This window comes from Microtus oregoni, unplaced genomic scaffold (genome assembly GCF_018167655.1).
Source record: "Microtus oregoni isolate MIOR12 unplaced genomic scaffold, Mior012 000002F_ref0000024, whole genome shotgun sequence".
NCBI classification, from domain to species: domain Eukaryota; kingdom Metazoa; phylum Chordata; class Mammalia; order Rodentia; family Cricetidae; genus Microtus; species Microtus oregoni.
This window is the reverse complement of record NW_024543061.1, coordinates 56,782,221-56,796,649: the sequence shown is the minus strand read 5'-3', so window position 1 is coordinate 56,796,649 and position 14,429 is coordinate 56,782,221. Positions and strand designations below refer to the sequence as shown.

General features: G+C 54.0%; 1 protein-coding gene across 3 annotated transcripts in view; it reads right to left on the bottom strand.

The window, feature by feature from the left end:
- Nucleotides 1-337: 337 nt before the first annotated feature.
- The window catches only part of Ift122 (intraflagellar transport 122), a 73,457-nt gene continuing 59,365 nt past the window's right edge, over nt 338-14,429 (bottom strand). For 2 of the 3 annotated variants that reach the window (XM_041643314.1, XM_041643294.1), the window contains 11 exons: nt 12,577-12,748; nt 11,228-11,330; nt 9,206-9,346; nt 7,942-8,036; nt 5,496-5,596; nt 3,788-3,953; nt 3,012-3,123; nt 2,527-2,652; nt 1,542-1,621; nt 1,099-1,263; nt 338-785 (listed from right to left, as the gene is read on the bottom strand). In XM_041643314.1, coding sequence (XP_041499248.1) covers nt 696-785; nt 1,099-1,263; nt 1,542-1,621; nt 2,527-2,652; nt 3,012-3,123; nt 3,788-3,953; nt 5,496-5,596; nt 7,942-8,036; nt 9,206-9,346; nt 11,228-11,330; nt 12,577-12,748 — 1,351 coding nt within the window. In that variant the 3' untranslated portion in view covers nt 338-695. Of the gene's footprint in view, nt 786-1,098; nt 1,264-1,541; nt 1,622-2,470; nt 2,653-3,011; nt 3,124-3,787; nt 3,954-5,495; nt 5,597-7,941; nt 8,037-9,205; nt 9,347-11,227; nt 11,331-12,576; nt 12,749-14,429 lie in introns of all 3 variants that reach the window. The other variant, XM_041643305.1, reaches the window with a different exon arrangement.

The following is a 14,429-nucleotide window of genomic DNA, read 5'->3' as shown; positions in this document are numbered from 1 at the left end:
CCCTAGAAGGAAGGGAAGGAGCCAGGAGGCTGAGCACCCTGTGGAAGCGGACCCCATGACTGGTCTCCAGGGCAGCTCCAAGAACAAGACTATTCTTTGGAGCCAGGTATCTTCTTTTCTTGTCAAAATGGATCCTCGTTGAAACGAAATGAATAAACAACAACAAACACCCATGTCCCCGCCCCTTCCCATGCTGTCTTTTCATTAGATTACGTTTTTAAGAGCACGCAAAAGCAATGTTCCTTTCAGATCAAATTAGAAACAGGTGCACTTTTGCATAAGGAAATTAAGTTGCAGACAATATGAGGATTTCTAAGACGCAGACGCTGATGGAAACGAGCAGCCCTTTTATTTGTCGTTATTGGGGCAATCTGTTGGCTAAGTGCACACAGTAACGGGCTGACAGATCTGTGGGCTCCAGCAGGCTGCCGTGAACACTTGAGCCCTTCTAAAAGTAACAGATTTTTTTTTCTTAGAAAATATATGTACGTCCTCTTCTCCATCTCCTGGCGCTATTTACAAGGCACGGAATGCCATAAATAGGAAACCCGTGGTTACACGAGGCAAGGGCCCTCCCCAGCATACAAACTTCATCTGGGAAGGAGACATGTTCTGAAGGTTTAATTCTTTCTCCCGACAGTCTGGGGACAGCAAGGAGGCCTGGGGAGCAGGTTGTTCCTGAGGCCAGCCAGTGCTCACGGGCCAGTATCGTCAATGCGTCTCCGGCAGTAGGGGCAGCAGGCATGCTGGAGAACCAGCAGCTCGTAGTCCTCCGAATGGAACATCTAAGGAGAGACAGCCCATGACACAGGGAAGCAAGACAGGTGCCCCGTAAGCCCTGAGCCTGGGCCGGGATATGGTGCCCTGAGGGGAAGCGGCTAAGTAGTAAGTTGTTGCCAGCCACAGCAGAACTGCAGTGTGCTGGCGTGAGGCCTGGAGGGCTCTTTATCCTGAATGAATTTCACAGGTACTTCATCCCTCATTCAGGGCGGTGCTGAGCAGGAACCGGGTGAGGCCCGCTGCAGGGGCAGGCTATGGCCAGCTCATGATCCTCCCCTACACGCCCATCAGGAGAAACAGCCAGTGGGAGGCTGGTACCTGAAAGCAGGAGGGGCACATAGTGATGGAGGCATCGGGCAGCAGCGAGCGGAAGTACTGCCACTGCAGTGGCGGGGGCCAGCGCTTGATGAGAACGTCCCTTCGGCTCATGGAGCGCAGCACTGACCGGTTCACCACCACAGGCACGAACTCAGAGCCACCTTGCTGTGAGGAAGATGTACATGGGTGTTACACCCTTGGCCTGATCCCAGGATCCTTGGTGGCCAAAGGGACACCACCACATCTCAACTCCAGGCATCCCTGACAGAGACATTCTCCCCACGGCAGCCCTGAAGCGGCCTCGGAACCACCCAGTCACCGCAGGAAGCTGTCCAGCTCTCTTTCCCACTGCCACACTAACTGAGGGACCCTGAGTGTCTGGGGAAAGTACTGATGGCTCTCCACCAGGCCTCTCTGCACCTTCCACTCTTGAGGCATCTCACCTCAAAGCTCAGCTTGGCTGTGAACGGGTCATCGTCTCCTATGGCACCCATAGCCTCATCCAGTCTCAGCGTCTGGGAGTCTGGAGGGTTCTGGTCAAGGATGGAGCTGGAGGCCCAGGGAGGCTCAGGCACCACCCTCCAGCCCACATTCACTTCCAGGGGCTAGGTCAGGTCTTCCCCCTCACAGCCTTGGGGAGTGGCACAGTGGCTGGGAGAGGCCTCCAGGTGGAAGATGGGGAGGAAGGCACAGGCCAGAGAGAGAAGGGGCCCCAGTGGGATCATCTGCTTCCCCTGTCCTCTAGTCACATGATGGCTGCAGGGAGGGGCCATTCAAGGGCCCTGAGTGGGTGGAGACAGGCCCAGTGCAGCTTGAGAAACTCAGCAGTCACAGCCATGGAGCAAAGGACAAAAACTCTCACAGAACCCAGTTCCACCAGCCTTCCCTCTGCCCATTGGTACAGGCAGGAGAGCCGTATGCAGGGATTGGTTAGGTGTGGTCAACGATTCCAGTGAGTAGCACCAAGATGTCCTGGGTCCTCAGCCACACTACTGGCAGCCATCTCTCTAACTACCTAAGGATGAAGCACTTGGACAGTAGAACCAGAGACAGAGAGGCCTCCTGTCACCCACGAGAATGGGGTGACACCCAGGAGCTTCAGCCTGAGTAGTGATTGCTACCACTACATGAAAAGGCTACCCGAGTTGAAAGCTGGGGTCCCTCAAGGACACACACCACATCTTCTGCTTAGCTGTGGACCAGACACAGGATGGGTGCCTTTAGGAGCAGGGTAGGGGACCTCACAGGAAGATGAAGGTGCCACTCTCCTTGTGCCTACAGGCTCTGGCCAACTCTCTACCCACCTCTGATGTCAGTCCTCACTACGTGGGGACCTCCCCAGTCTTTTTGGATCTATTCCTTCTATCCCTACCTGTGGGCATAGCCCATGCTGAGACCCTGCCCTGATCAGCCCAGAGCACAGGATACTGTTGCTTGCAATCTCCTGCCATTTGCCCTCCCTTTTGTGTCTTGGGGCCTCCAGGTCGATGAGGGCAACAGCTTCTTCGTCAGTGATTCCTTCTTCCAGGTAGAATTCCACCAGGTGCAGCACCTCTGGGGGGACAGGAAGGGACTGGAGGATGACCTCAGGGGAGCTTGGGACTATCACCCCAGACAGTGTGTGAGCAGGTGGAATGGTCAGAGATGCCCCCTTCCCCATGGCAGAGGAGGACCAGGCCTCCAGTAACCCCTCCCATAGCAGCTGCTTTGAAGGACGGAGGCCAGGACAGCTCCTACTGGTCTCCCAGACTGAACATTGGACCCCAGCTTGGCATTATAATAAGAGTGAGGCTTTGGGTTGGGGACATGCTGGGTCCTGTCTCTGTAGATCCTGACAGCAATTCTGTATGTAGGGCATGGTGGCAGCTCCTTGTGCACAATGTCACATGCCTTTAAGCAATGGCGTGTCTCACCATAGGACGAGGCGGAGAAGATAAATGGCTGGCGGCAGTTGATGCACACGTTGCCCAGGTTGTTCAGCAGCGGGTTGTTGGTGGAACAGCGGTAGCACAAGGGCACCAGTTCCTACAAAACAAGCTCATGTCTGCCCAGACTGAACCAGAAGTACACACCCGGCCACTTCCTCCCAGGGCAAAGGACCGTGTGCTGTGGGAAGGCTGGCCAAGGCTACAGACACACCTGAAGCTCACACCTGAAGCCCACTAACCCAGACCTCAGCAGGACACTGTCTTCATGGGAGCAACTGCATCCACTGTCACTTCCTGCCACTCCCCAGGCTCTAGGCACTGTCAGGCACATTTTTTTATGCTGCACAGTGGCCTCCTGCCACCTGTGGGGAAGGGTCTATAAACACCCACCTGACAGGCAGCCAACTGAGGTACTGGAAGCCTGAGGCACAGCTTGGAAGGGATAGACCTAGGATCAGAACCCAGGCCTATTGATGACAAGTTCCTGCTTGAGCTTAAAATCAGGACTCTATAGATCTGGGGTGTTGATGGGGCCTGGGGAGCACAGGGACACCCAGGAAGAGGGTCAGCCCTGAACAAGGCTTGAGGGAAGAGACAGTCTCTAGGCACAAAGGGTTGAAACACAGCAGGCTAAACGGACAGCAGGGGGCAGAGGACAGCTAAGCAGGAGAGGACAAGCCAGCACTCGGGCGGGAAGCCCCAAGAACACAGCAGCCATCTTTCAAACAGAACCAAGACCAGGCTCAGAGGCACACCCTCACCTCACTGTCGTGGAAAGGCTTGGAGCGGATGGTCAGGGTGCCCAGTTCAATGGACTTCTGGATCCTGGCGGGGATCTGCAGCCCCCGCAGCTTGTCATAGGCGTGCCGGGCCAGCTTGTAGGCACCCAGGGCCTTGCTCTGCTTGGCCAGTGTGAAGAGGGTATTCCTGACATCGGCAAGGTTAAGGACAGCAGAAGTGTGACCGGGAGCCAATACCACCCACCCTGGGCATCTTGTGCTGGTAGCAGACCACAGTCAGGAACCGAAGAGATATTTGTTCATTTTGAGATCTGTATCTCTAGGATGGCAAGGGCCGGGAATAGACAAAAGTACTACAGGGTCTTTTTGGCCTTTTTTTTTTTTTTTTTTTTTTTTTTTTTTTTTTTTTGCAGGGGAAAGGGGTATCATGGTCTATGTAGCCTAGGCCAGCCTCAATCTTTTGGTACTGAGGTAACAGCCATAACCTGACTTAAGATTATTGGGCCTCCTGGCACCAGGTGGTCCCCTGCCCTAACCCTACCAGCTGGTGTAGACTGCCTCAGAGGGGCCACACAGCACTGAAAACTCCCCTGCTCTCTGGGGTCCCTCTGAGCCCCTCATCTGAGGACAACAAACCTCTGCATGCCACGTGAGGTCACCTCTAATTCTGGCTGTGCCCAAGCCCTCCTCATCCTCCCTGCCTCCCTGGCACCCCAAGTCGCATGGCCCTCACCCTCCTCAGCGGGACCCAACATCGTTCCAGCAACCTGAGGTGCAGATCTCCCTGTTTGTTTTACTCTAACGCCTCCACGTCACAGACCGTGTCAGCAGCCGCTTCTGTGTTTCTACTGGACAACACCAGGGAAGGCTCAGCACTCAAGTTAACAAGATGCTGGATCAACAGAAATTTCAAGACAAGTTAGATTCAGGTACTGAGGTAGCGGGAATGGCTGTGGCGCCTGTGGTAAGCCTGACCTGCCAGGTAAAGGGGTTGTCACAGCGAAGGCCATTTGTTTGGGATGTTTCCCCTGAAGTAAACAATGAGTCTGGACCCTCCAGGAAATGGGTTCCGAACAGGGAGCTGAGGGTGCTTTTCTGGGAAGGACTCCTACAGGAGGCAGGCGGGCCAGCCAGAAGAGGGCAGGGAGCTGACGTGAGAAAGGTTGGACCATTTCCCCTCTGCAGCTCTCCTTGGCAGTGGAGAAGTAGACTCACAGAGACTAGCAGCACCCCACACAGGAGCTGGGCCTGTCCACACCCACCTCTCTACACCACCCACCCTCTCGATAGTCTTCCCCGCTGCCTCAGTCACCTCCTCTGGGCAGCTGCCTCTGACTAGGCCTTACCTCCATTTTACTTGTGGGCACAGTGTACTCTGAAACAGGTCTTGTCTCTTGTCACCACCTCTACTAGATGGCAGCTTTGTCACTTGGGCTGACATGGCCCCTGATTCCAGCAGAAAGACCTGCCTGGGCTTCCTGGTCCCAGCCCCATCCTTCTTTGTGAGTTCTGGGAGGCCTGGGACAAGGTGCTGGCCAGACTCACAGGCCAGGGGCCGCTAGTCAGCCCTGAAAGCTAAATCTCCCCTTGCCACTGGCCGCTCAGCTGCCCAGCTGAGCCTCTCCCCAGTCCCCAGTGGCTGCAGAGGGAGGTCGCTTCTGCCAGTTAAGTGCTCTGTGGAGAAGCGGGGCCATTAGACAGAGGGCTGGGAGGCTGGTGGGGAGGATACACTTTGGAGATGCCCAAGGGGGTAGCCTTGGTCAGGCTGTGCAGCAAGAACTTGGAGATGTTGAAGAGGGTTTCGGGGAGATCGAAGCTGAATGGCTCCTCCTGCAGCAAAAGAAAGGGAGTAACATCCCCACTGGGAGGAGGGGCACTCTGAGCACCTACTGTGTGCAGGCCATCGCGGTTGGCCCCACAGCATTAACACAAGCTTGTGGGCTATGCAGTTTCAGTCACATTGTACCAGGGAGGGAAGTGATGCCCTACCAAAGGTCAGCCCACGTCACCCGCCAGAATGGGAGAGAGATGAGATTCGAACCTAGAACTTAACCCCCAACCCCAGAGAATGTTCTTCTCCCAGCTGCAGTGTCCCTGAGCTCAAGACCTTTATGGGAGTGAGGGCATGACTTAGTGGGATGCTTAACCCTCCCTGCAGGACACAGGGAACCTCTTCTTTGTTCCTCAACAGCTGCAATGTGTCACCAAATGCCCGCGGTGCCCAGGCTGGCCCAGGCTCTAACAGGTAGTCTACATGACCACTGGTGGAGTGACCAGACCTCCTGCTCCCAGGGGTGCCAGTACAGCCATGTCATCAGGGAGATTCTCTCCACAGGGCTTGTGCATGGCGAAGACCTGCTTGAGGGAGGCTGACACTGCCATCCAGCTACAAGTGCAAACCACACTTCAGATAGTGACAGGCTGGCCAGCTCCCCTCCCACCCAGAGCTCTCCCTAAGGGTCTGACTAGGCTCTCTCATTACAGCCACCAGGCTCGGCTTTGGTGAGGCCCAGAGCTGTGAGAAGTGGTTTCCTACTTCTTTGGTTCAGAGCCCAGTGACTTCTGTCCAGCGACTTCTCTTCACGACTTCTCTCCAGCAACTTCTGAATTCCTAATTACATTTCTTTCTTCCTATTTTCTTTTGTCCCTCCACCCCCTCCTTTCTGTTTGGTTATATTTTGAGCAAGGATGATCGTGCTGCCTCCACCTCCTGAGTGCTGGGATTCAGGCATGTGCTACCACACTGCTTTACCCACTTACATTTCTGTAGCTTCTGTTGGCTCCAGGACTGGAGGGAAACCCAAGACACATGCTCTCCTGGGCGTGAGCGTGAGGAGCCAGGCACTAGGTAAGCAACCGTCCAGATCAGCGCTGCTTCTCTGGGAAGGAAGCCCTGAGCCTCTAAGGGTCTGTGTTTCTCTTTGCCATCTTATGATCCTTTCTCACCCAGGGTTGCATGGCCCAGTGCCAATCCTCAACTGCCCTGGCCACAGCCTGCCTTCCACAAACTCTTCCCCCTGCTCCTCTTCACTTGTCCCCTCCTTGGTGGCAGGACCACCTCTACAAAGAGCCTCCTCAGAGCTTTTCCCTTGAGAGGCTGTGCTGCTTACTACACTGTGAGTTCCTTATGGCAGAGACTATGTCTTGCTCACCACTGTGTTCCAGGCCTCATCACAGGGACTGCCTCATGCAGGCACTGGTTGGAGGAATGGCCTGGAGGCCAGCCTGGGTCCCAAGTGTGGCCCTAGCCCAGCACTGCGTGCATTATGAACAGAGCCCAGCTGTTAGGTGAGGAGACTCTTGCATAGACACAGAGAAGCAGGAACACTGGGAATTCAGGAACCAAAGCCACATTTCCCAAGTAAACTCAGAGTCCTCTCAGACACCCTGTCTAGCATCTCCATTCCATTGACATGGGTACAGAGAAGGTGCGGGACTTGCCACAGTCACACAAGCCCAGAAGGACATGAGGCATCCAGAGTCACTTCTGAACCTACATCCCAGAGGCTGAGAGTGCAGAAGCAGTCAGTAAGGACTCTAACCCGGGCTCTGCCGTTGCTAATGGCGGTTCTTCTCTGTGTGGCACCTAGGCTTCTGCATCTGCAGATGAGGGATATACTTATGTCACAGTGTAGCTGAAGATCGAAGGGAGTGCACGATGACAGCTACAGTGTCTAACACCGAGCAGGGACTCACTGACAGGGGTCACTGGTGTGGCCCAGCTGCTGCCACAGAATACGCTCACACCGTGGGTTAATCAAGATTGGCGTGCTGAGGAGGCATGGGATGAGGCAGACGGCAACTCATTCAACCTGGCCTCATCACAAGAATCAGGGAAGGACCGCAACCAATTGTGGGTGTCTGGAGATCAGGGCAACCCTCTCGTTTTATGGAGGAAACTGAGGGCCAGAGAGAGAGCTTGAGCCTTCACTTATCTAGACAGGCTTCAAAGACTGAGCTAGAAACTGGAACGGCCAGTCCCAGCTCTGGACTATAACTCTGAGCCCCAAGATTTGCTTCATGTCAAAGAAGTGGCAGGTGATGGAGAAGCACCTGCACTTGCCAAGAAAAGCAGGGTTTCTGGGCAGTCACCACATCTCCAGACCCTTCTTCTTCAGAGGCCCTTGCTGAATGAGGCCCAAGGTGCCCATCCCTCAGTCTCTCAGCCACCTTACCGTGTAGCGATGAATGGTTTGATAGCCATGGTACAGCTCAGCCAGGTGCTGGAAATGGTGGAATTTGTCAAGCATCACATCCTTCTGGGCAGGATCTGCTGGGAGGGAGGAGGGGAGCAGAGGAGGAGATGAGAAGGAGAGAAGAGGGGCGGGGAGGAGGGGAGGAGGGCATGAGGAGAGGAGAGGAGAGGAGAAAGACAGGAGGGGAAAAGAGGGGAGGAGGGCAGGAGCAGAGGAGGGGAGGAGGAGAAGGGGGGAGGGCAGAAGGAGAGGAGGATGGGAGGGGAGGAGGGCAGGAGGGGGAAATGTGTCAAATAGTATTGCTTCTTCCTATGCTGCTCAGAGGGCAGTGATGGACAGGTGCTCGCTTAGGAGTGGTCCATCTTATCTAGGATGATAAGAATCTTGGCTGGGCAGAGCTCCGGGCCAGGAAGCACCTGAAGACAGACCTCTCCCAGGCCACACACTGTACCCTCCCAGCTCTGTCCACTGGGTCAGCACCTGCTACGTCCAGCCCAGGCACACCAGAGGAGCCTGGCAGGACAAGGGTGGGCAGATGGCGCCTTCACTGGCTGGCTGTGTCCATGTTGCACCTCTGCTTGTCAGCTATTTATCTGAAGTGCACATCAAGGGCCAGGACAGAAAAACCCCAGCTCACACCTGGGCCTGATGTTCTGACTGGGAGCTGACAGCTGTGCCTCAGGGTGACCTGAAGGAAGCGGCATGGGGCTGAGCATTAAGGAAGGCACTGCCACCCTGCAGACTCTGTCTCCAGCGCTCCTCTCACCACCACACACGGCCTTGGGCACAGTTACCTCCCTCCCCTCCACTTCAGAATGCCTCAGGGCACATGGGAAACCACCGAAAGCGACTCTGAAACTGTCCTCCCTGCCTGGGATGAGGGAGACTCTGGAGTAGGTTATTATAAGGTGATCTCTTCATCTTTTCATTTAATTAAAAATTTTTTTAAAGCCAGGGCTCATGTGGGCCCAGCTCCAGGCTCCCAGGTAGCAAGAGAAGGAGATGCTCTGAATTAGCAATGCAGGATGGGACCTCCCACCCAGAAGACAGACTGCCAGCCAGACCTACTTACAGGCAAACTTGAAAGAGATGACAGGCCAGATTGTGGCACTGCAAAGCATGCTCAGGAACAACACACTCAATAAACAAGCCCAGGGCTTTAATGAAACAGCCCAGCTCTTCTGATTTTATCTGGTGCCAGAGAAGGGCCAGGGAAGAGGCCAGCCGGCTGTCACTCACTCACCTTGCGCCATGTCGAGGCACTGCATGGACAGCATCCAGTAATAATAGGCAGCGTCGTTAAACCTGCTCTCCACCACGGCATTGTGCGTGAGCTGCTCCAGCACGCGAACTGCTTCCCCTTGCCTCCCGGCCTTGTGGAATGCTAGGGCCACGAAAGCATATGCATGTCACGGGGAGTCAGACATAAAGCAGGGAGACTGTGTGGGGCTTACATGGCTGCTGGGGAGGCAGGCCACTAGCTGCAGCATCTGCGGTGCCTGGTTGCTGAGATGCGCCTCTCAGGCCTCAGGCTATAAATAACCAAGGCTATATCCTGAAATAAGCACAGGGAGATACACTCCTTTTGGCTGGGAAATGGCAACCTACTTTAGCAAGGCATGGCAGAGAGAAAACCTGAGGCACCAAAGCCTGGCAATGCACACAGAGAATGAGACTCTGAAACTCTTAGGTGGTACTAGCAGGACCTGCTACTCTGTGGAGCTTGGTGGTTCACAAAACACCTCCACTGTTGATTACTGCACTAAATCCTCAGGACAAACTTCTAAAGAAGAAAACCAACCCCTTTCTAAAGAATATGATGGGCTTTGGCAGGTAGGGGCAGAGCATCATGCTCTGGTCAGGGAAGAGAAGCCAGTCCAGTCCTGAACCCATCATTAGCTGTGCACTTTCAGATACCAACCTTGAAAGATCTGGCTCAGCTCACAACCCAGGCATTTGTGAAAACAAGTGAAGAATTCCTCAATCATGCCTATGTCTGTTTAACAGAAATTTCCTGGGCCCCTCACTACCATGTGACCAACTTCTGGGGACCCTGGGCCTGCCAGAGAAAGACTAGGACCTCTGACACCTGTACACACGTGGGCATCCTTATGACCCATATCCTCCGTCTGCAGAGAAGGAAAAGGTCTGGCCTTGGTTCGTTCTCATCTCCCGTCTCTTGTCTGAGTACCAAGTTACTATGGCGATGGATTCTTGGAAGGGCGACACAGACAGATGGATAGGTTGATGTGTTTTGCCCAAACATGCAGATACTTCAGCAACTGGGTGCTCTGGAAATGCTGAGGGGTAGAGAACATGCTGTCCTTCACAGGGGCTTTTAACCCCGGAGCTCCAACAGGGGGACATTTGTTCTGCAGTGTGTCAGGAGGTGGCAACTGCTACCATATAGAAGTGTAAATGAGATGCTATGGAATACGGCCCACCCACTTCAATTAGGAGACTTTCTAAACAGGCGTAAGAATTAGGCTCCCAGTTGGACAGATCCCGATCCAATTCCGGCTCTGCCGCTCGCTAGCACGTGTAGCCTCTGTGGCTCAGCAGGGCTGTTGGCAAGATTCAAGGTTATGCAGGTTAAGTGCCCAGCTAGCACCTGCCATAGTGAAGGCAGTCACATGGCTAACCAATGATGAGTGTTATCAGTTAATGTGCCATACTTGCTTTGGCCTCTATTTCAGATGCCCTCACACCCTGGTATGGCTCATTTCACCAACAGAAGCACCAAGGGGCAGAGAGATTGCTTGGCTTGCCCGAGCCAGAATCACAGTCCGTTTCTATCTCGGTAGAGGAAAAGGAAGGTGAAACTATGCCCACCACTAAGGGCAGTTCTCTCTTTTGTCCTGACTACGGATGCTTTGGCTCATGCCCTCTGCAGCTTCTCAGCTAGTGGACTACAGGCAAATGCCTTTGCCTCCTTCATTCTCAGCTCCCTCATCCACAAAATGTACTTAACACTGTTGCCCATACCAGAGAGCAACCTTAAGACTGAAGGATGCTGTGCAAGTTAACAGAAAACTGCTAAAGGTCTAGGGCCTGTCTGGGGCACTGGACAGAGAAGCAACGGGCCCAGGGGGCGTGGCTTCACCGTCCATGTCCTTGTTCTGAAGTCTTTCACCAGCAAACACATCCTGAGCCAGGATGAAGGCACCTGTCCTGGGACCTGCTGAGGGAGGGGCTAGGCAGCCTTTGTCCCAAGTCTCAGCAGCCCTCCCCACCCCTTCTACACAGTGCAGTCTGTGTGGCCTACCTTTCTGGGCTTCCTCAAAGCGGTCATTCTCTGCTAGCCACTGCGCATAGGGCACGTAGATGTCATCCTTGAACTCAGGGTGCTTCTCACCCAAAGCAAAGGCCTAGAGGGAGGAGTTGAGGCATTCTTAATGAAGCGGCCCCCGCAGCCCCTGAAAATGTGGCACTTGACTGAATCTGTTAGGGATGTCATATTTTGCCAGCCTGACAACTCAGAGGGGGAGAGTGTCTCCCCTTCCAACCACCCCCAGCAACACAAAAACAAACCAGCTCTCTGAAAACAAAAGGCAATTAACGGCAATATGCAACCGACTGGATTCAATAACAACACAGTCTGCTTCTGGACCACAGAAGCAGCACAGAATCGGAAACATTTTATTTTGAGGGTTTGCGTGGGCTCCCGTAGCGCTGCAAACAGATTTCTTTTAATTGCAGGCGACACCTAAGGAAACTGGATTGACATTATCTCCATCACTGCTTACTCGCTGTCAGGGGACTGAAGACACAGTGCTCTATGGGACCTGGTGACGGCTTCATTAAAGCCCAAACCACCTGCCAGGCCAGGAGAACAGCAGAGGAGCACGGGAGAGCTAAGATGAGCTAATGCTGCTGCCGAGTAACATTTATCTCGAGGAGCCATTACTGCTTCATCCCAGCCTGTCCCCTCAGGAAGTGGAGCCACTTGAAGGACAGGCAGGAGGCAGGCTGCTCTTACTCAGGTAGAGCCTTGCTGTGCTCCGTAAGAGACACCACTAATCTCTCCAGGTGACACTCTCCAGGGCACAGACACAGAGACGCTCTGCCCTGGCTGCCTCGCCAGCCTTGGCTCTAGGACAGCCTGGCTCATTCTCCTTACTGATCCTCTTACCCCATGGGAGCCATGACTGGGAAGAGGGGCGAGGGCAGGGACAGCTGCCCTTGAAACAGTTCTGCTAGCTTGTATCTGAAATACATGGTTGGCATTTTCTGCCAAATGCCATACAGGTTTTAAATGCCATTCTGTGTGTCCCTGCTTCAGAGGTGAGCCCGAGACTGTGGAGCTGGTGAGAGATGGCTCAGGCCAGCAGTAGGTACTAGAGCTCCTCACACTGATCCTCACGGCCCTAGGCCGCCAGTCACAGTTTTCTGACTGAGTGAATGAATGTAAGGACAAATGGCAAGTTATGGTGAAAAGGCCCTCCAAGACATTTTGGCTCAAGGACTTTGAGGAAAAACCTGACTGTCAGGCAACGGCCTTCTCTTCTGAGGGCCGCTTCTCTCCATCCTAGCCCCAGCCGCTCAGTACTCACTGGCCTGCAGCCAGGGGCTCACTTAAGAGTCCCAACCCAGTGAGTGCACTCGCTCTCTCACCTCGTCCCAGCGCTTGGTGTCCACATACAGCTGTACCAGAGACTTGAGGTCACCGACCTTTAGGTAGGTCTCGGCAGCATAGCCAGGACTGTCCAGCTTCTTGAAGTACCGAGCACACATGAGCAGGGGCTCCCGCTCAGCCTTGTCCAGCTTTCGAGCAATGTCAATCAACCTGGAAAGGAAGGGAGGACATCTGTGAGGGTCTGAGGGAGGACGAGGTGGGAGGCTCTGGGCCAGCTCCTGCTATGCACCACGCTAACAATGGAGCTGTGGACCCTGGGGTCTCATTAACTCACAAGCAGTTATAAGAAGAATGGATGCACACTCCAGAAGCAATGACAGGGTCCAAGAGTGGCTGCCACTCAAGACACTACCCATACCTCACATGCCTCTTACCAGTGACATCTGGGGATCCTCTGCCAGATGTCGAGAAGGACCCATGGGACCTTCCAGATGTGGTCTCACAGAATCACTTTCCTGCCCTGAGAGGGAGGTATAAGCATATAAGAACCCCACTTTGCAGTGAGCTGGCTCAAGTTTGACCTACACAGAGGGGAAGCCCTGTACCCAAGACTCCACAGCAGGAAGTGGCAGAGGGCTCGTTCCAGCACTGTCAGGAATTCCCACAGGAAAAGCAGCTGCTGGGGCATGAGACTGTCTCAGCAACTGACACTCTGGAGGAAGTGGCAAGTGTGAAGCCTGTCCTGGGCCAGAAGGAAGATTAGAAGCCCTGGCAGGGTCCTCGTGGCTAATGTGTTGACTGCAGGGAGGTCCCCAAGTCACTCATGTCTTCCCAGTAGTGACCGGTCCTTCTCCTACCCATCAGGGCGTGTGCTGGATTCAGTGGTCTGGGGTCTCGGCAGCCCAGTAAAGCAGCTCTCAGGGAGAGGGCTCTGCCCAGCCTCCTTTGTGTGAGAAAGAAGAGGCTGTAACAAAACCGAATTTCAGACAGGCGGGCTCAGGGAGGCCTGTCAGTCTGCGCTCAGAATAATAATGGCATCTAAAAATAACACTGCTCAGTAGCAAAAGGACGTGTTTTTAGGGAAAGGTAGAACAGGCAGCCCCCCAGAGCCCAAGAGCCCCACCCACCAAACCAGCATTCCTAGGGGAAAGGTGCCTGTTACAGCCAGACCCAGAAGAGGGACAGAACACACTAATGTCTCTTCCTTGAGCTAGTTAAGTGTCCCCAGGGGAACTTAATACATAGCACTTGCAAATCAAAGTGACATATGAGAAACTAGTGGGGGAAGTAGAGGACATAAGCCTGCTTGGCTCCCATCAGCATCACCCTTTTTGTAGAGAATTCTTGGGGCAGAGTCTAAGATCTAAGCCTGCATCTTTGAGATACTGTTCCTAGACAAGGGAAGAAAGGTTGGGGGTAGGTTACCCACAAAGTCCTCTGGTGAAGGGCCCACACACCAACCTGTTGTCCTCCTCAGGGCCTAACTATGCCAATGGCCTCTATCTGTGGGCCACACTGTTGCCACCTGAACAACCAGTAGTGGCCTTTAGCATAGTCTTCTGAGAAGGCACCTGGAGGGTGGGTGCCAAGTCCTAAGACGGAAGCATCATGTGGCACATAGTTATGTAGTTACAGCTCCGGCCTGCTCCCCCTCCTCCATTCCCTTGTATCTAGCTAGCTTCTATTCCTCTGTTACAGCTCCTCTACTCTCCCTTGGGGCTTCAAGCCACCGCAGTCCCTGCTGGCCTACTAGTCCCTTGCCTATATTAGTTTTCCTTCTAATTGTCTCTTTATGGAAGGACTCAAGAAAGACACCCTGGTTTCTCCCAGATAGTCCCCTTCCCTGATGGACAGAGGGCTCTTCTGTACACTCAGAACTCTCATGCTCAGT